The sequence below is a fragment of the Castor canadensis genome, chromosome 1, assembly GCF_047511655.1.
Source record: "Castor canadensis chromosome 1, mCasCan1.hap1v2, whole genome shotgun sequence".
NCBI classification, from domain to species: Eukaryota; Metazoa; Chordata; class Mammalia; order Rodentia; family Castoridae; genus Castor; species Castor canadensis.
The window spans coordinates 64,679,827-64,702,399 of NC_133386.1; the positions used below are offsets into that span (position 1 = coordinate 64,679,827).

At 34.0% G+C, this 22,573-nt stretch overlaps 1 protein-coding gene across 2 annotated transcripts in view; it reads left to right on the plus strand.

Moving 5' to 3' along the window:
* The first annotated feature begins 323 nt into the window (after positions 1-323).
* Positions 324-22,573, plus strand: part of Mms22l (MMS22 like, DNA repair protein) — a 117,688-nt gene continuing 95,438 nt past the window's right edge. Inside the window, exons 1-9 of one of the 2 annotated variants that reach the window (XM_074077900.1) lie at positions 324-534; positions 910-1,152; positions 2,043-2,168; positions 3,719-3,768; positions 7,018-7,105; positions 7,197-7,374; positions 9,844-9,934; positions 10,604-10,734; positions 15,361-15,474. In XM_074077900.1, the coding sequence (XP_073934001.1) occupies positions 989-1,152; positions 2,043-2,168; positions 3,719-3,768; positions 7,018-7,105; positions 7,197-7,374; positions 9,844-9,934; positions 10,604-10,734; positions 15,361-15,474 (942 nt within the window). In that variant the 5' untranslated portion in view covers positions 324-534; positions 910-988. The other variant, XM_074077901.1, reaches the window with a different exon arrangement.

Below are 22,573 nucleotides of genomic sequence, written 5' to 3' on the forward strand. Positions count from 1 at the left end.
AAGGAATCCTGGCCTCAACCTAGACCCGAAGGAAGAGAGACAGACCCCCTCTGCGTGTGTCTGAGAAACTGCCTGACTCACTGTAGTAATGTTCTTCCTAGGACGGCCCTGGCTGCTCCTACAGTCTCCTCATCTTCGCTTCTTTACATTTTCCTTGCTAACGAGGCCCCGCCTTCACGCAAATTAAAGATAAAACGAGAGAAAACAGTGCGCCCGTATTTCTAGCCAGTGTTAACGCACTCTCGCGAGATCTCGGGGAGTGCAAGAAGTTTCTGTAAATATCTCGCGAGAGGACATCATTCGGGGGCGGGTCGTGCCATGGCCCCGCCTCTCCAGAGCGCGGGAATTTCGCCTGTTTCCGGTTTTATCCCGGGAACTCATCGTGGAAGTAGATTCGGGGAAAGAAGTTCTCGGGGACTGAAGAGAGAGCCGATACGACGTGCACCGCGCGCGGGCAGCGGGAGGCCCGGGGGCCTGGCTGCAGCCTGTTGCCGGGGACGCCAGGTGCCCTTACTTTCCGCCTGCGTGCCGCCGGTAGGTCTTGTCCCCGCGCTGAGAGGAAGGAAGTTGGTGCCCAGCGTGGCGCTCCCGATTGTCACCTGTGCCTGCACCCAAGCTTCCTTCACCACCGTGGTTCCCTGAGCCGGGTTCTTCACCCTGCCTCAGGCTGCGGAGTCCCGCCTAGAGGACAAATTTTAGGTCTGTGACACCGGCTGTAGGGACAACATCTTGTCTGACAGCCTTGATCTGGGGTGTGCGTGTGGAGGGTGTGTGTGTGTGTGTGTGTGTGTGTGTGTGTAGGGGGGGTCGGAATCCGGGAGCGGGGAATTCTTGGGGATTTGTCTTCTCGCTTTTTTCTTTATGCTGGGGGAACTTTCGGAGTTCTTAACCTTTCGGTTCCACTTCCAGGAATCCGCTTACAACTTTTCTTTGGAACCTCCATAATAATCAACACAAACTACAAACATTTTAGGACATGATGTAAATAATGGATGGCATTTCTGCTGCGTCCGCGTTTCTGACCGACAGCTTAGAGCTGGAGCTGGAGACCGAGTGGTACAAACCCCCTTGCTTTTCTTGTGCTTTTGACAACAGAGGAGGAGGAAAGAATTTTTCTGGAGAGTCCTACCTTGCCAGTGGAACCCTTAAGCGGTAGGTATAAAAATAAATTGAAGACTTTTTCCCTCATCAGATTATTCATCAGTTCGTTAGGTATGTTGTTTAGTTACGCTTTGATCCTTTAAACTTTGGTGTTTACCAAGCCATGTTTGTAAATAGGCTTAGTATATTATAAAGGTTGAAATTATTCTTAGTCCTGTTGTTAGTTTCCTGGTTAAATCATATTTAAAAGTATTTTGAGTATTAAGGAGAACTTCCTCGGTAATTGATGTTTTCTTATCTTACTGCTACCTCAGCTTTGGCTTTGGGAGCTGGAAACTAATATATGTGTTACTTGGAATTCTGAACCACCAGGGCCTTTTGAAATGGTATTGCCTTTTGAAAGAGTGATAATAACTTTTCAGGTTTTTTTTTTTTTTTTTTAAGCAAGACACACTTTTTGTTGTTTTTGCCTCCTTCCAATCCAAGTACCTGTACATATATAAGTCATGGAATTATTTTAGCATCAATCAGATATATCTCTATTGCAGTATACTTGCTGTTCTTGAAGTTTTTTGGCATTTTCATTTAGGAAGTAAACTTTTTTGTTGATTTTATAGTTGTACCTTGTTAGAAACCCTGAGATTGCACAACCTGATTATGCTATTTTCCAGCCATATCTCAGAATGACTTTTATCTATTTTAAGAATTTAAATGTCCCCTCCAAGGATGAAATACTAGGAAAAGCCAAAAATGCTTTTTTAGCTTCTTTCTTAAGTTACATTGCTTTTTAACTATACTTTATTATCATATAGTAATGCAATTTTAATATATTCTAGCTACACTAATTCAGAGTGCGTAAGGAACCAAAGCATTTTCTGACTTATTATATATGTCATTGTATAGTACGGATTCAAGTGATTAAATTGGTATTTTCATTTCAGATTATTTTTAAATCTCGATCCTTTACCAACTAATTTTGAAGAGGATACAGTGGAAATATTTGGTATCCAATGGGTTACTGAAACAGCATTAGTAAATTCATGTAGAGAGCTCTTTCATTTATTCAGGTGTGTATGTAATTTTTTCTTTTAACTGCCTGTGAGTATAGACTGTTCAGTTTTGTAAGTTACATTGCTGGGTGCATTTTAATACTGATTGCAGAAGATACAGTGCTTGTTGCTTACTTGATTATTTTGCCAGCAGCAATAACAAAGCAGTGATTGATGATAGAATTGTGTTTTTAATGAGTTGCTTTCTACTGATTTTCAAAATCTTTTTTTGTTGTTTGTTTGAATTTTTTGGCATGCTGGGGATGGAACCCAAGCCCTTGTGCATGCTAGGCAAGCACTCTACCACTGAGCTACATCCCCAGCTAATTGTTTTTGGTATCAAGTATTGAAGGCAAATATTCGAGAAAATTAAAATACATTTGTTGCTTAATGGCTACAGTCCTTCAGTGATCTTTAGAAGATAGACTTTGCAAATATTTCCTTCCACCTGTGTAATAAAAATATGATTAAATCTCTCTTTGGACAACATTTAAAAAAATATTTGACCACATATGGTGGCAAACCTGTAATCCAAGCTACGTAGGAATAGGCAGCAGAGTTGCCAGTTCCAGGACAGCCCCAGTGAAGCAAGAACCTATCTCAAAAACAAAATATAAACAAAAAGGCTGGGAGGGCGTGGCTCAAGTAGTAGAGGACCTACTTAGCAAGCATGAGCCCTTGAGTTCAAACCCTAGTACTGCCAAAAATGAATAAATTAATAAAAATATGGAATATTTTGAACAGTAGCACTGTCATTTGCAAAATGTACAAAATTAAATTAACTTTTCATTATTTAAAACACAGGCCTTATTCAGCTTTTAATTGATTTTCCAATCAGGTGTTTCAAGCAAATTATCCAAAAGCACATTAAAAATGTATATATGGTACATTTAAATGAAAATGGAGATGTCCTGGGTATTCTTCCACTCTCATTCCATTAGAACATATCAGGAGACAGCACTGTATGTTTCTGATGTTACGTGTATTTTTTTGGGGAGAGAAAGCTGAGTGATTTTTTTGTAATCCTGAACATTGTAGTGAATGAGTCTTTATCCAAGACACAGGCATGAATATGGGCCAGTTTTTAAAAAAGAGTTTGAAGGTAATGAGGGAGAATGACAAGAGGAGATTACTATCAGGAAATAAAGATGAAACAGCATAAATATAGGTTTCCATGATGGCTTTAGTTTATAATGCTATTTTCTGACTCCCCTAGTGCAGCTGTATGATACAACTTAACATTTCATTATAAAACTTAACCAAGAATATCTTTATATATTTTAAGCTTCCTAAAGATATAAACAGTATCTCATTATACTGAAATCTGTAATTGACATAATTCCTGAGTTCTACATATCTTTTATAGGTATTTTTGGAAGGTCAAACAAAAGTGTATTTTATCATCTCAAAATTTTCATTGCCTAAAGATCACATTTAATAAGCATTCACAAAGTATTAAATATCATCCACAGAGGTGTGGAAGCTATATAGTAGAAACATTATTCATGTAATTGTTACATTATTTAAACTGCTAAAATTAACTCTCACATTACATTTTTTTAAATTAGGCAACAACTGTACAACTTAGAAACCTTATTACAAGCCAACTGTGATTTTGGTAAGTTTAAAGTTTAATCACAAAAAGGAATGCTGCTCCACTAGAGTGAATTTCACATGAGTATATGATTATGTAGGAGTTTCATAATGTGAAGGAAATGTTCGGTCAGAAGTTCACGATACAGTGTCTTTAGTGTTCTGAAAAACTGTAACATTTAAATTTTGTTGCAGCTGAAATTTTAGTATTTTTTTTTCAAATATGTAGATTTTAAAAGTAAAAGTGTCTTAAAGAAACTATTCTGAAGTGAGTTAGTATTTCCTCTGGAGGTGGGGAGTGGAATGGAAAACACAAACAAGAAATAAAAAGGAACAGATCTCTTGCTAACTTCCTGATCTTCTTTTCTTTTTTTTTTTTTGTGGTACTGGGGCTTAAACTCAGGGCCTATTTTTTTTTTTTGAGATAGGGTCTCAGAACAATTTTCCTGGCCTAGCTTTGAACTGCCATCCTCCTGAGTAACTGGGATTACAGGTGTGAGTCACTGTTACCCAGCTGCTTTCCACTTTTTTTTGCTTTTGGCATTTATTATTTTCTTGATTGTAAATTGGTATGGTTAAGGTACTGAAGAAAATCGAATAGCAGTGTGTTTTGTTGCAGGCTAGCTGCTTCTACTTTCTAGCCATTGTAGTGCTGTGTATTATTTAGAAATTTGGATTTTTAAAGTTATCTTCTTCTGTCCTCATGTTTGTTTTTATCCATCTTAAATATATGGAATATATGTATAATTACTGTAACTTTGTTGCCTCACAAACACTTATCACTGTTATTTCAGGATCTGTTTGTTTTGGTTGGATTTTCTCCTAGTTCTGTTATATTTTTCTGCCTCTTTGAATAGTAATATTTTATTGTATGATATACATTATGAATTTTATATTGTTGCTTTCTGAATTTCTTTTATACTCTTCTAGCTAGATGTTAAAGTTTGTTCCAGCTTGCTACTGAATACTTGTAATCCCCTGGCTCTTTTCGAGGCTTGTTTTAAATTTTGTTAGGGTGTCTTAAAAACAACTTCTAGTTTAATGGTAATCTAGCCTAGCAGACTGGTAAGGCTTCTGAGGGCCTGGTGCCTTGAGTATTATGAGGTTTGTTTTGTTTTTTATTTTTGTTGGTGGGAGCTATTCCTTGACTGCTGTAGTCTTCATAGAAAATTGTTTTCTGGGTTTTTCTATAGTCTTAGGTAATTTTTTCTTGTTATTAAACAGACTCAGACACAGACTGAAGGGAACTTTGAGCATCTCCAGAGCTCCTGTTTGTTTGGCTTCTTTCTCTTTTGGTACTTTTGCCCTATAAATTTAGATTTCTCAATCTCATGTCTCCTTAACTCACTGAGTTGGACTGTATCTCTGCCCTCTTTCCCTGTACCACAACTTAGAAACTATCTCTAGATGGAGAAATTGTTTGTAGATGGAGAAACTTGTCTCTAGATGAGAAGCTGATACAGTTATAGGGCTCGCATTTTCTCTGGAATTGCAATCTTGTATTGCCTTGTGTCCAATGCCTGAAAATTTATTTTATTTTGTTTTTGGTTTTCAAGTTTAAGGTGGGAGATGAATAAATCTGATTCTCTTATTCCATCTTGCAGAACTCTATGACAGTTAGTATAGAGACTATTGCTTTTAGGAACTGTGAATTGTGAAAATGGGGAATTGTCTTTGTCTGTTTTCTGTTCTGTAACAGAATACTTGAGATTATGTAATTTATAAAGAAAAGAGGTTTATTTAGACTGGTTTTAGAGACTGGAAAGTTCAAAATCTGGCAGCTGCATTTGAGAAGGGCCTCATGCTACATCATAACATGGCTGATGGCATCACAGACATGTGCAAAACTGATAAGACATGAGGGGTGGCCTTAACTTTATAGCAGCCCATAGTACTAGTAATTAATCTGGTCTTAAATAGTGGGCACTCATTCCTGTGAGATGGAATTAATCCCTCTTAATGATCTAATCAGCTCTAAAGTCCCCTACCACACAGCACCACCATGATGGCAGTCAGATTTCAACATGAGTTTCAGAGGAGACAAATAACATTCAGACCATAGCAGGGAACAAATGACTTTTTATTGATGAAATTTGACTAAAGTACACTTTAATATGTAATTTACCAAACTAGTAGTCATGTTTGCTCATATGAATTGAAACTTAGAAATAAGTTTTACTATACGTTTAATATGTGTGAGAATTTATTGCCTGTAGTTCTCATCATGTTTTCTCTGCTTTAGTTTTGTGTCTTACTCATCATAGTAGTTATCAGTGTTTTGCATATAGTAGTTACCTGGATCATTCTTGATATAAATGTTAAAATAAATGAGAGGAAGATGGCTGGAAGGGATGAGATTGGGAAAAGGATACAAACTGTTTAAAGGTCCTGTAAGGCCATATAAATCATTATTAGGAGCTTTGATTTCATTCTAAATATAGTTGGTATGCTTTCATAAGTTTTGAATTGGGAGCAATAGGAATTAATACACATGGTAAGCATATTTTGTACATAGCACATTTTGTGTATTATGAAGAGGTAACGGAAGATGTCCTATTAGGAATCTTGTTGGTAGTGCTTTAAGAAATTATAGGAAAATTGATAGTTTCATGGTATATTTGTTTGTAACCTTCATTAGACTGATGGATTAGATATGAGGCTAAAGGAAATTGAAGAATGAAAATGATACAGGCTACAAGGACAGCATGAACTGGTTTTGGAAACAATTGAATGATGTATTACTGGCACTGTCTAAGCATTCTGTGTGCCAAACAATAAAGTCTGAGTACAGTATAGTTTGGTATGCAAGGTGTGGGATATACAAAAAAAAGTGTGGGATATAGGAGTCAGTATCATTTATTAGCAAAGGAACTAATGTGATGAAATCATATATATAGAAACTGTTGTGTGGAGATGGCCAACTCATAACTGAGCCCTGAGGAGATCTCTTGCTAGTAGAACTGAGGAGGAAGAAATGGTAAAAAGATGGAAAAAAAGGGTACATGAAAAAGAAAGAATACTGTCAATGTGTGGCCTCAGTGAAGCCAGATATAGTCAGTGCTACTTTGAGGGTAAGGTAATAGCCATTAAATTGGGCAATACAATGGTGACCTTCATAAAAGCAGTGTTGGAGCAGTAGTGGCAAAAAACACATAGGTGGTGATCAGTGGCAAAAGTTAAAAGGTAATTATTGCTGGTATAGCTACAGAATTTTTGGTCACTGTCCACTGATAATTATTTAAGCTATGATTAACATTGTTTGTTTTGGTTTCAGGGAAGATATCTACCCTGCACAGCAAAGCAGACAATATTAGGCAGCAGTGTGTAACATTTCTCCAATATATTAAAGTTTTCATCTTCAGGTAGGATGACAGATCACTATATTAGTTACTGCATGAATTTCTATGAGTATATTCTTCCACACTCTGTTTATTGTATCTAATCACTTCTTAGGTGCCTGAAAGTACAAGTTGAGGAAAGCTATGGTCCTGTCCATCCCTATGAGGCTTTGGAGGCTCAATTTCCATCAAAGTTGGTGGATGAACTTCATGGATTACTTTTGTATATTGGACATCTATCTGAACTTCCCAGTATTAATCTAGGAGCATTTGTAAATCAAAATCAGATTAAGGTTTGACTTGTTTTCATTTAATTTTTAAATTAACAGCTTTTTCTCCTTACAAAGAATATTTACTCCAGAATGGAAGAAATTAGTCAAGAGTGCAACTTTGGTACCAGGTACTGCCTAAAATGAAATCTCTTTTATTAGTTACGTGCTTTGGACATGTGACATTATTGCCTCAGTCTCCCTATCTATATAACTCTTATTAGAGTTATGGGAAGAATTAACTAAGTGCTTAACTCTGTATACAACATCAGTGGCTATTCTTTTTCTATTTGATAGTGCAAATGTTTAAAAGTTTCAAATAAAAAATAATCTTTATTTTTAAAGATTATCATCTCCATTGATAAAAGATTTGGGCAAGCTTTCATTTATATAATATAGTAAGATAGTAAGATTTGAGAACTCATCTCATAAAAAAGTATACTTACAGCACTAGGGCTGTAGTCTAGTGGTGGAGTGCTTGCCTAGCATGTGCACAGCCCTGAGTTCAATCTCCAGCATTGGAAAAAAAAAAAAAAAGGTACACTTTCAAAGCTACATCATTATGTGTATTCTGATTTTTGAGACCTTTTTAGATTGTAGTTCAGATTGTTCTAACTATGCTCTTTTTTTTTCTCTGCAAGTGACATTCACTCTGAAGCTTGATTTTTAAAAAATTGATACTGATAAATAACAAATTCTCCATACAATGGGAGCAAAAGTAAATGATAAATTATGATAATTCACATTGAGATTATGTGAACTCCCAATCCCTTCTGTTATATTTGACTCCACTAATTTGAGTAATACTAAATTTGTAGAAATTTAATGTCTGCCAAAAAGTAAGATACAATTAAGTGTTTATATATATTTCTGTGAAATTTAACAAAAGCAATAAAAAATTTACTCTTTTATCAGAGGTCAGTATACAATAATGAAAGTAAATAGTTCCAACTGAATTGATAGGTTAACATGTGTGAGCCAGTAATTCTTTTAATTCTATCATATAATAAAGATTTATGGATAGATTGTGGGAGGAGGGATATTTTTCCTTTTTTCTTTCTATAAATTGGACAGGTTTTTCTGGAATTCATCAAATGCATGAAAAAATAAAAATGAATAATTTATTTAGCAGCAGAAACAGACACTTGTACACAAGGGTCCTCATATAAGATTTTGCCTTACGTGGGCTTTTTAATTAGGCAGACTTGAAAAGATAGGTTATTTGAATCTCAGAAGACTGAATTTTTAAAGCAGGGGAGCTTACAGACTTCAACAAAAAAAAAACCTGAAATGATACAGTAAAATTCTGTTCTAAAACAAAAATCTTACAAATAAAATTCATTTTTAAGACTTTGTATATATTTATTATATTTTTATCAATCTTGTATATGAAAAGTCTTAGTATTTCCAGTTAAGCATTTGTCTTATTAGAAGACTTTTAGAAAATGTTTGAGTTGTTACTGACTGGATATTGTCTGTTACAAACCTTCTATTTATCTTTTTCACCAATTAAGCCAATTTCCCAGATAGATGATTTACATGTTTGATATCATTACATTTGTTGTTTTTTTTTTCTGTGGCATCATCCATGCTGTTTTTTTTTTTTAATTGGTTTATACATTTATGGCATCAATTCAACACTTTTTTTTAATGTGCAGTGGAGTGGGAAATTAAACTTTAATTTCTTGCAAATGGATGAGTTAATAACCCTATCTTTTATTGAATGACCTGTGTGCTTTCTCCACCAACTTGAGAGTCCACATTCACCTTCCCTATCCTTGCTGTTTGTTATCTATTCCTGTGCTAGTATTGTTTTGTTAGTGTAGCATTTTATTTTGTTTGTATGTCTGATAAGGCAAGTTCATTCTCCATCATTCTTTCTAGATGTATTAATGGAATATGTTACGTCGCTGTATTATTTGTACAGGAAGATTATTGATAACCCTGTAGCACAGTAAAGTTCTGAGTTTTGAGTGAGATAGATTTAGGTTTGAATCATAATGCATGAATTGAGATAAAATTTTTCACCTCTTTCAACTTCCATTTTTGAGTGAGGGTAACAATAAGGTTTTACATGATGGTCTGAAGTTCCCCTTTTACAACATTTTATAGTACTTGTTGGGTACTCATTATATTAAAAAAATATTTCCTAGCTAAATCTTAGAACACTCATGAAAGTACATATTTTAATTATTTTACTGTCTTGTAGCTTTAGTAGAATTAGGTTGGTTGGAAGGGACCATAATTATACAGGTCTATTCAGTAGCACCAGAGTGGGTCTACCTTAAACCAACAAATAAAAATATATAGTGCTTTCAAAGATCTTCAGTAAAAGAATCTTCTAGTAAAGAAGACAGAGGTTTTCCCTGAACTTATGAATAGTAGTAGGGTAAGTGGTTCTTTGTCCTGTGTTTTTGGAATTTTGTGACATGCTGCAAAATACAAAGTAATATATTATGAATTCTGAATTACACCTGATAATGTCATTCACAGCTTTATCCACCATCCTGGCACTTATTACATCTCCACTTAGATATCCATTGGCTGGTGCTAGAAATTCTTCACATGCTGGGTGAAAAATTGAGTAAGTTTATGGGTTTATAATCTATATCCTTTCTTTGAAACCTAAACTTTTATTGCTTTTTAAAATTATGTAAGTCACTTGGCATGGTAGCACAAGCCTGTAATCCCGCCACTGGGGAGGCAAGTAGATCATAAGTTTGAGGCCAGTCTGGGCTACATAGTGAGATCTGTCTCAAAAGAATTAATTAATTATATACAAATATAAAATTTCCTCTTACAATGAGTCTATCTTTCACATAATATTCACTTAGAGCAATACGCGAATGGATTCACTGTGATACATTTTGCTTAGTTTTTACCTTGGTTTGCTCAATTTTTGCATATGGTCAGCTTATTAGTGTTTCTTGAAAGAATGATGTTTTAGATGTTTTCTTGCTTAAAGTTGTGAGTGAAAATTTTTTGATGTTATTTCTTATTTTTAAGTGATATAGCATTAATGCTTTTTAAAGATGACCTTATTAGGACAAGAGACATTTATATTGTACATAAAAAGTCAAAATTGTTTTAGGTAATGTCACTATTCTTGTAAGAAAGTTACTGTTCTCAAATTTAACTTTTATGTGTTTCACTTTTGTTACAAGATAGTTTAAAGAGATACAATCATTTTCCCCTTCTGAATTAGTAAACTCTTCTGTAGTTTTAAATAGAATTTATTTTATGACTTTTTCAGAACAAGTTGTATATGGTCATCAGTTTATCAGTCTGGCAGGTGACAGTTTAACCAATGTGAGCCTATTTGAAGAACATTGCAAAAATCTTTTGTGTGATTTAATAAGCCTGTCACTCAACAGGTATGACAAGGTAATGCTTTAAGAGGTATTTGTGTTTTTGATACTTCATTGTACTAGTCCTTTGTGCAAGAAGTTTAAGCTATAAGAATTTTAAAGTTTACTTGCTAATTTTCCTGATTTAACATTTACTAATATATGGGAGCTGGAAGGGAAAAGAATTTTGATATGAACATTTACAATTGTCAGGCATAATGTCACACACCTTTAACTCTGGCACCTGAGGTAGAGGCAAGAGGATTGCCAGTTTGAGGCTAGCTCAGGCAAAGTTAGGGAGACTCTATCTAAAAAAAACAAAATAAAAACAAAAGGGCTAGGGGTGTGTCTCAAGTGGGAGAGTACTTGCCTAGCAAGTGCAAGATCCTGTGTTCAGTCCCTAGTACCACAGTAAACAAACAAATTTAAAAAAAAATTACAACAGGCTGGAATTAGTTTTCTTAATTAATTTTTTTAACTGATACATAATATGAAGTTTGTATTAATGGGATAACATGTTTTGACAAATGTACACATTGTATAATGTTAAATCAGGTTAAACATACCTACTCAAGCACTTATCACATCTTTTCTTTTTGTGTTTTTTTTGGTAATACTGGGATTTACATTGAGCCTCTCATTTGGTAGGAAGGTGTTCTGCCACTTAAGCCATGCTCCTACTCCAAGCATTTTCTTTTAGCTTTTTAAAATATATACTTGATAATTGTCTATAGTCACCCTACTGTATAAGTAGCACACAGAACTTTTTGCTCTAACTGTAACTTGATACACATTGATCAACCCTTTTTCATCTCTCCTTTCACATCCTCTCCTTTCCCCAGCTTCTGATAACATATTGTACTCTCAACTCCTATGAGGTCAAATTTTTAAGGTTCCACATATAAGTGAGATCATGCAGTACTTTTCTTTCTGTGCCTAGCTTATATGTTGTAACAAGTGACAGGATTTCATGCTTTTGTGTGTGTGTGGCTGAATAGTATTTGTTGTATATATGTATTGTGTTCTTTATCCATTCATGAGTTGATGTTTATTTCTTGGCTATTGTGAATTATGCTACAATGAACATGGGAGTGTAGATGTTGCTTCAACATACTGATTTCATTTCATTTGAATATGTACTTAGGAGTGGGATTCCTAGATCATACGGTAGTTGTATTTTTAACTTTTTGAGGATCTTATATACTGTTTACCATAATGGCTGTACTAATTTACATTCCATGTAATTACCAGAGTGCAAAGGTTCCCTTTTCTCCACATTCTAACTAGCACTTATTATCCTTAGTATTTTGGTCATTGTCCACTCTTGCTGGAGTGAGGAAATTATCTCCTTTATGTTTGGATTTGCATTTCTCTGAAAGTTAGTGTTGTGCTGGTTGCATATGAAATGTCTTCTAAAGGCTCATGTGTAGAAGTCTTCCCCAATGTAATGTTCAGAGATGGGACTTTTGGGAAGTGATCAAATCATGACAGCTCTCACATAATCTATGGACCAATCTATCGATGGATCCAGAATAGAATGGACTATTGGGAGGTGATGGCAACTCTGGAAGACTGGGCCTGGCTAGAGGACCTGAGTCACTGTGGGTGTGCATTTGAAGGGTATCTCTTGTCTTGGTCTCTTCCTCTCTCTGTCCTTCTGTCGGCCTCCCAGCCATCTTGAGGTAAGCATTTTCTTGCCATCTCCTCCTACCACCATGATGTTCTGCCTTACCACAGGCCTATAACAGGGGAGCAAGTAGATCTGAAATCTGTGAAACTGTGAGCCAAAATGAATCCTTCCTTCCTTCTCAGGTATTTTTTCATAGTATTGAAAAACTAATGCAATTATTAATACTGAGCAATTTTTATATGCTTTTTGACTATTTATATGCCTTCTTTTGAGAAATGTTATTAAAATTTATTGCCCATTTAAAAATTGTTTTAGTATTTCTGAGTTAATTTTAAGAAAAATTGGCATTCCCATATTGTCAAGGATAACTTATTAACAATAAAATGTTTACAAAAATTACTAAAAGTTTAACTTCTATTCAGAAAGAAGAGGCTAACCCCTTAGTAATCCATTATATTGTTGTTAATATATTAACTTAATATAATATTGTTTGTTTAGCAGATTTTAAGAGAGCTTTTTGTTTGTTTTTACAAAAGGTCCAGAATCATGAGTAAATTGTGTCTTTACTGAATAACACTTATCATATAGTGTTTAACAGAAACAGTCGTTTAAAGGTACTACAGAATGTGCTCATTTTCAAGTAGCAAAAATTCATAGGTTATTACCACTTTATTTCAGATTATGAGCATAAACCCTACTTGTGGAAAGCTGGAATTTAGAGAAATTAAGATTGTGATTTTTTTAAGTATAGATTGCTTTATGCTTTTGTTATCAATATCTTTTAAATTTAGTCCATGTTTCCAATTAGCAGATTAATCAGATACGATATCATAATTTTTTAACATTAACTTAATTTTTTTAACTGACAAAAATTGTTCTACATACTTATCATGTACAGCATGATGTTCTGAATCTTGCATAAGTGTGAAATGGCTAAATTGAGATTCTTAGCCATATACATTACTTCACATAGCATTTTTTAATGAAAATATTGTTTTGATGGTTAAACAGTCCAAAATTACAAGCTATGACTAATTAAGTTATACTTTGTATTCTGTAGTTTATGAAAACCCTGAATTATATATCTAAGTTTTGGGAAATGGAAAATTTTTTAGTTTTGTTTATTTATTTAAGTATGATATGTTTGATACATTGTAAGAACCTTTGTACAGTGTACCCCCACCCAGCTCAACAATAAAGGGAAAAAATATTCACATAGCATTTTTTGTGGTGAGAACATGAATATAATGCATCGTTGTTCACTGAAGTCACCATATCGTACAATAGACATTTTGAGCTTTTTATAATCTAATATCCTTTCACTAATATCCTCTCAGTTCCTCCTCACTCCCTACCCCTGGTTTCTACTATTCTATCACTGCTTCTATTACTTCAACTTTTTAAGATTCTACATGTATTTGTCTTTCTGTGTATGGCTGATTTCACTTAACATAATGTTTTTTCCAGCCTCATCTGTGAGGTTGGGAATGGCAGGATCTGCGTTTTAAGGTTGAATAGTATCCCATTCCAGACTTTGTTTATTCATTCACACATTGGTTGGAACTTCATTTCATTCCTTCTTTTGACTGTTGTGAATAGCTAGTTAATATGGAAATTATTGCCTTGACATACTGATTTCCTTTTCTTTAGCTGTATACTAAGGAGTAGGATTTCTGGGTTGTATGGTAGCTCTGTTTTTAATTTTTAAGAAATCTCCATTATGGCTATACTAATTTGCATTCCCACAGAAGTGAGATGATACCTCATCAGCTTTTAATTTACCTTCTGTTATGATTAACAATTGAGCATTTGTTCATATACATGTTGGCCATTTCTATGTTTTCTTTTGAGAAATATCTGTTTAGGTCCTTTACTCATTTCTAATCTGGTTGTTTTCTTGAACTGTTTGTGGTTCTTATATATTTTGGGTTTTAATACCTCATCAAGTGTATGGTTTGCAAAATCTCCTATTCCTAGGTTTTTCCTCTGTTGTTTTCTTTAACTCCTTAATTCATTTTGACTTGATTTTTTTTTTTATAAATTGTGTGAGATGAGGGTCTAAATTCCATTCTTCTATATGTGAATGCACATATATATATATATATATAAATAACATGTCAAGCCAGGTGTGTGGCACATCCCTGTAATCTCAGCACTCAGGAGGCTGAGACATGAGGATTGTTAGTTTGAGGCCACCCTATCTTAACCCTCCCCCTCAAAAAAACGAAAAGCATGGCATTTGCAAACAAGGATAATTTAACTTCTTCCTTTCAAATTTGGATGCCTTTTATTTCTGTCTTTTGTCTAATTGCTCTGACTAGGACGTCTAGTGATATCTTAGCAGTTATTTTTTACGTGTTTTATGGTGGGAATATGTATGTAGTATGTGAAATTTTAGATACATTTCAACAGTCTAACTATGTTGGCAAATGTAATGTCAATTTTCTGCATTATCTAGAATTACTGAGAATATTTTATTAGCAACATGGTAAATAATTTTGGAATTGCTTAATCTTTATAAATCACTTATATTTATTACCATAAGAATTTTTACTCTGCTTTATGGGAATCCATATTTATTTTCTAATATTTTCATTAGAGTTGGGTTAGTAAAATATGATTTTCAGTTTAACCCAACCTATACCACCTGTTTTTGTATATAAACATTAACTGGATCACAGCCCTGGCCATTTTTCAGTCTTGTCTATGACTGCTGTTGTACTACAACGGCAGAATTGAGTAGTTATAACAGCTTTTTTTTCCAAGAAAATGTTAAATAGTTACTGTTTGGCACTTTGTAAGGAAATTTGTTGACCCCTGGACTATATACATAAAGTACAGTGTTTTCATTTAAGTTAAAAAATCCAGTTTCTTATATACTTTGTTTCTAAAAGGAAATTGGTTTTCAAAGTTAGCAAAAAGTCATTTCTCATAATTAACTTTATCAAAAACATTAAAAAAAAAACAATTAGATATATGGCACGTAAAATTCTGCTGCTCTTGTGAATAACTCCTTTTGGTTCTTTTGTACAGGTTAGGCCTTCTGAGGCATTAATGAATCATCACTGCCCATGTTCATGCTTCAAAGAATTGTGGGTTCTACTCATTCATCTTCTAGACCACAGAAGTAAATGGTCTCTCTCAGAAGTAAGTTGGTAAATTGATGTTTAGTTCTTGTCACTCTTTTTTTTTATTTGGCATGGGTGGTACTAGGGTTTGAACTCAGGGCCTCACACTTGCTTGGCAGGTGCTGTACCACTTGAGCCACTCAGTCAGCCCTTTTCTGTATTGAGTATTTTCAAGGTAGGATCTTGTGAACTGTTTTCCTGGGTTGGCCTCCACTCCAGTCCTCCTAGTCAGTACCTCCCATGTAGCTAGGATTTACAGAGATGAGCCACCAGCACCCAACTGTTATAACTGTTAGATTGAATTTATTCAGGGGTTTTGGCCAAGAAAAACCTTGTTAAAAGTTCTTTTTAAATAGTAAGGCAGTAACAACCACCAAACAGAGCGTTAGCTAAGTACTGAATATCTACTTTATTTTTAACTCTAAATTAGTAATAAGAAAAATCAAGTAGTACAAAATTTGATTCTTATTTTCTTATATTCTTTTTGGTTCTATGAGAAATTTCTTAGGATAAAGTGGTTAATACTTTCTAGTAACTCAGAAAACATTTTAGTCAGAAAATGTTGCAGATTTGAATTTCGGGTGAAATAAAAAACAAGTTTCTAGAAGTCAGTCAATATGAAAGTTTCTATTAGATCATACAGCATCTTGTTTCATGGAGGGAGGAAGAGAAGCAGGAAGGGGCAGATGGGAAATTAACTTCCACCTGATTTTGAGTTGGAGCTTGGGAAGACAGCTTTCAGTATTCTTAATTACTGAAAAGCAATACTCACTGGCAGAAGTATAAACATAGTTTATTGTGAAATGATACTAAAATGGTTTATAGTATATCTCAATTTTCCATAATTTTGAGTTTGGATGCAACTATCTAGTTTTAATAACAACTCAAGTTTTATAAGTGCTATACTTGTTTTGAGTCATTATTTAAGCAAAAAACAAATAAGTGTAAATTTAATGTCTTTTTTGCTCATTATTAAGATTTTTAAGTTTTCTTCTTGTCCTTTGGGCAGTAAATTTCAGCTCATTACAAAATCAGGGATTTTTTTTTTTTTTTACCTTTGATTATTTGCCAGTTATTTTTAAAATTTCTTTGATAAGATAAACATTAATTTTGTCCATTTTCTACAAACTGTCTTTATAGTGAGAATTTTGTATTTCTGAGCATTATTTCATAAAAATAGGTAATTTTATACATAAATGTATACATATAAAATTATATAATCCTGTTGCCAGTAGTCATTTTTCTACATTTTAAGCTTTTTAGAAAAATAGGCACAATTTGAAGTGTCAAATTCTAGAAATTTACATTGTAATATGTATTGTTTTACCTAAATAATTTGTATGTTTTGCATTTTATGTGGTAGTGAGAGTTGTCATTTTTTGTATAACTGAAATAAGTTACATTCATAAACTTTGTAGGCGGCTGTATTTTAACACTCAAATTAGCAGTTTTCATTCCTGAGAGTAAGACAGTTTGAACCTCTTGCTAAAAATAGTCTAATCATGCTGAATATCCTATACCAGGTAATTTAAATGTGTGATTGAGCTAGTAGAAAATAAGAAATACAGATACCAAATACTAAATGTAGGTGGGAACTCAGGTCAGTTGAACACTGAGGCTGCCTTGTAACCTTAAGAAGCTATTGCTGATTTGTGTTGACTTGAGAACTTTATGCATTATAGGATACAAGAATAAAAGACACAGCACATGTTCACTCAAGTTGGTAACCTCCTCATACCCCAGCTGTCTAACTAGACACTCAAGTAAATGTTAAGGAAAATTGTATGTTAATAATGTGGTAGTTTGCGGAAGTTTGAAATTGCTTCTGTGTTGTTTATTATTATAGTTCAGCCCATTTACAGCTTGAGTTCATACCACTTAACTTATATTTAAAATTCAAGACATTAGCTTCTTGGTGTGCAAGGATATTGAATGGGTGCCTAAATCTACATTTTTCCACATAATCTCCCAAGAAAATATAGAACTTCAAGAACAAAGAAAACATGTTGATAGTGTAATTGCAAAATAGGACTGCTCCAGGCTATAAATTACAAAAGGTAAAAATCACCAAAGCTTCTTCCACAGCCTTTCTAACAAGCAAAGGGAATCTGAAGAAAACTGCTCAGAGGAGAGATCATAAAATGGTATAAAGTAATTGTCAGAAAAACTTCCTTGTAAGTCAGATAACTAAATATATGTTAAGAGCATAAAAATATGTGTGAATTTAGGAGGCAGCCAATGAAGGCAGTTTCTAGACAATAGAAATACAGAGTAAGTAGTGGTACCCTTGCTGATTGAGTAGTGACATAGCCAAGAAGGAAAATTTTGGGGTCTTGTAAGAAGGAAATCAAGGAGAGAATGAGTGAAATGTGACTTGGCACCTTGAATAAAGAAGATACCTCTGAAGTCCTTTAAATTATTCTAAACCTAAAGAATGAAACTAAATGTCTATAAAGTTACTAAAAAAGAACTGAGTGCTTCAGCTGATGATACCCTCTCCCATAGAAAGAGCTATGAAGCAGAAGAAAATTATAAAACAACACTGCACATTGAGTTAAATACATTTATACAGTAGCTAAGAATGTGAAACATCACCTTGGATAAGGTAATCAAATGTTAAATAGATAACAACAAAAACAAAAAAACCCAGAAATTAATGAAATGAAAAGATTAAATTGAATCCTGGAGAAAAGTAGGACAAAAAAATGTTTCATTAGAATTGACTAAATTATAAGAAGCCCAAATTACCTGTAAACCTAAATGAAAATTTAATAAGAGGTATAAAAGAAAGGCTGAAAAATACCTAAGGGACTAACAATGAGATGAAGAAAAAAAAAGTTACAGAGAGAATGTTTGAAATGGAAGTCAGGCAAAGATGAAATAACCATACATATAAATGGAATCCCTAAAGAAGAAAACAATACAATGGAATATAACTAATATTCACAACTATAATCTAAAAAACTTCCCACAAATTAAAAGAAAACCTAAATTTATGTATTGAAAGGATCTATTGCATAAGATTAACCCCAAACATTTCATCACAGGACACGTGAGACTAAAGTTACTGATGTCAAACAAACAGGAGTTGGGTTAGAGTTTAGAGGTATAGTGCTAGTTCTAGCATGTGCAAGATCCCAAGCACCACAAAGTTAAAAAAAAAAATGCATAAAGAAGAACGCCTTCAAGTTCTCTCAGTAGAAAGACCAAAGAAGTTGTAAGAGCAGATTGATTTGTCTGGCACTAGGCTTCTCAAAAAGAACATAGAAGTAAGGCAACAATGAAAGCATTTAAAAAGACTTAATGAAGAAGTATGAGCCAAGGATTTATCACTTTCATTCTAGCTGTCTTCTGGCATTTTACCTTAAATGTATACCTCCAAAAATTTATTGGAGGTATGTATATGCATGAGGTTATTTCTTTCAGCATTGTTAGTAATAATAAAATAGTAGTAGAAACAAGTTAAATTTCTGTGTATAGGAGAGGTGTTAAACAAATCACAGTACTTCAATACACCAGAGTATTCTGCTGTGTTAGTCCATGTTCTCCAGAGAAATAAAACCAGAAGGATATATAGATATATAAAGAGGTTTATTATAATGAATTGGCTCAGAAGGTTATGAAGCTAAGTCCTGGAATGTATATTTGGAAACTGGAGAACCAGGAAAACTGATGATACGGTTTCAGCCTGAGTCTAAGACTAAAGACAGGAAAAAAATTGACATTCCAGCTTGAAGACAGTCGGGCAGAGAATAAAAAAAATAGAACTTTTTTCTTCTATTTAGGCATCCAGGTGGATTGTGTCAGGCCAGTCCACATTAGGGAGGGCAATCTTTATTCATTCTACTGACTTAAATATTAATTTCATCCATTTTAATGGTCATAAACATTCCCAGTATAATATTTAGTCAAATATTTAGGCAATTTGTGGCCCAGTAGAAATATTAAAGTTAACCATTACATATATAGTTGTACAATAGAATGAGGAAGATATCTGAAGTGATAACAGTGATTTCCAGGATGTACTGTTAAATAAAGTAAGCAAAATACAAAAGAGTATTTATAGTGTGCTACTTTTTATGTAAGAAAACAGACAATAAGGAAATGTGCATATACATACATATGCACACACACATATATATATGTTCAGTTGGATACAAAGAAATAGTGGAAAGACAAGAAACTTACTGACATTAGTAGTATAGCCATTTTTATTATGTTGATTCGGCCAATCCATGAGCATGGGAGATCTTTACACCTTCTGTAGTCTTCTTGGATCTCTTCAGTGGTTTGTAGTTCTCCTTGAAGAGGTCATTTACATCCTTTATTAAGTTTATTCCTAGGTAAAAATTGATTTTTTTGAGGGTATTGTAAATGGAATTGTTTTTCTATATTCTTTTGCAATTTCTTCATTGTTGGTATATAGAAAAGCTTCTGGTGTTTGTAAATTGATGTATCCTACAACACTGCTGAAGCTATTTATGGTATCTAGGAGTCTTTGAGTGGAGTTTTTTGGGTCTTTGAGGTATAGAATCATGTTGTCTGCAAACAGGGATACTTTGACTATTTCTTTACCTGTTTGTATTCCTTTTATTTCTTCTTGCCTTATTGCTCTGGCTAGGAATTACAGGACTATGTTGAATAGTTGTGGGGAGATTGGACATCTTGTCTCATTCCTGATTTTAGGGGAAATGGTTTCAGTTTTTCCCCATTAAGTTTGATATTGGCTATAGATTTGTCATATATAGCCTTTATAATGTTGAGGTATGTTCTTTCTATTCCTAGTTTTCTTAGAGCTTTTATCATGAAATGGTGTTGAATCTTATTGAAGGCTTTTCCTGCCTCTATTGAGATGATTTTTGAGTGGTTTTTGTCTTTGCTTTTATTAATGTGCTGTGTTACACTTACTGATTTGTGTATGTTGAACCATCCCTGCATCCCTGGGATGAAGTCGACTTGGTCATGGTGATGATCTTTCTAACATGCTGTTGAATTCAGTTTGCCATTATTTTATTGAGGAGTTTTGCATCAATGTTCATTAAGGAGATTGGCCTGTACTTCTCCTTTTTGGATGTGTCCTTGTCTGATTTGTGGATGAGTGTAATACTGGCTTCATTGAATAAGTTAGGTGTGTTCTTTCTATTTCATGGAAAAATTTAAGGAGTGTTGGTATTAGTTCTTCTGTGAAGGTCTGGTAGAATTCAGCACAGACTCCACAGATCCTGAACTTTTCTTTTTTGGGAGACTCTATTGCTGCTTCAAGTTCATTACATGTTATAGATCTGTTTAGGTGAATAATATCCTCTTGGTTCAATTTTGAATGGTCAAAAGTATGTACAAATTTGTCCATTTCTTCAAGATTTTCCAATTTATTGGAATATAGGTTCTTAAAGTAGTCTCTGTTGATTCCCTGGATTTCCTTGGTGTTTGTTATTATCTCCTCTTTTTCATTTCTGATTTTACTAAATTGGGTCTTTTTCCTCCTCATTTTAGTCAGATTTTCCAGGGGCTTGTTAATCTTGTTTAATTTTTCAAAGAACCAGCTTCTTTTTCTGTGGATTCTTTGTATGATTTTTTTGGTTTGTATTTCATTAATTTTGGCCCTTATTTTTATTATTTCTCTCCTTCTGCTTGTTTTGGGTTTTGGTTGTTCTTGTTTTTCTAGAAGTCTGATATGTAGCATTAGGTCATTTATTTTGAGATGTTTCTGTCCTTTTAATATATGCACTCATGTCTATTAACTTTCCTGTTAGAAAGTTAGTTGTGTGCTCTAGGTTCTGGTAGGTGGTGTTTTCATTTTCATTAACTTCCAGTAACCTTTTGATTTCCTTTCATATTTCTTCTATGACCCACTGATTATTGAGCAATGTGTTATTCAGCTTCCAATTATTTGTACATTTTCTCCTGTTGTTTTTGTTGTTGAGTTCTAGTTTTAATGCATTGTGATCAGATAGAATGCAGGGGGTTATTTCTTTTTTCTTATATTTGCTGAGGCTTGCTTTGTGCTCTAAGATGTAATCTGTTTTGGAGAAAATTCCATGAGCTTCTGAGAAGAATGTTTATTGTGATGTTGTTGGATGAAATATTCTGTAGGCATCAGTTAGGTCCATTTGATCTATGGTATCCTTTAGTTCTAGGACTTCTTTTTTGATTTTTTTGTTTGAATGGCCTAACTATTGGTGATAGAGGGGTATTAAAGTCTCCCACTATCACCGTGTTGGAGACTGTATGTGCTTTTAAGTCCTTTGGTTTAGGTTTGATGAAATTGGGTGCCCTGTCATTGGGTGCATAAGGTTGATAATTGTTTTTTCCTTTTGATGTATTGACGCTTTTATTAGTATGAAGTAGCCATCCTTGTCTTGTTTGACCAATGTAAGTTTGATGTCTACTTTGTTTGATATAAGTATTGCTACTCCTACCCGTTTTCAGGGGCTTGATAAATCTCCTTCCAGCCTCTCACCCTAAACCAGTGTTCATTTCTTTTAATAAGATGGGTCTGTTGTAAACAACAGATTGTCAGATCTTCCTTTTTAATGTAGTTTGCCAAAGGGTATCTTTTTGTAGGGGAGTGAGTCCATTAACATTCAGTGTTAATATTGATAGGTATGTGGTGATTTCTGCCATTTAGTTACTTTTGTTGTTTAAGGATTTGATTGTGTGCAGTGGAATCAGTGCTACTCTCTGGTTATTTGTCTTTTCTTCTCTTGTGGTTTGATGCTTCCCATCCTCTCATCATTTTGTTTACTTTCATCTTCTGTGTACAGAATTCCTTGTAGAATCTTCTGTTAGTGGCAGCCTGGTGGTCATAATACTGTTTTAGTTTCTGTTTATTGTGGAAGATTTTTATTATTGCTCCATCAATTTTGAATAATAGTTTTGCTGGGCAGAGTATCATAGGGTTGAAGTTATTTTCATTCAGTGCCCAAAATACCTCACTCCATACCCTTTTTGTTTTTAAGGTTTCTCTTGAGAAATCTGATGTGAAGGTTTACTTTTATATGTTATTTGTTCTTTCTCTCTTATAGCCTTCAATATTCTTTTTCTGTTCTCTGTGGTTATTGTGTTAATAATATGCTATGGGAGGTTCTCTTTTGGTCAAATGTGTTTGGTGTCCTGGA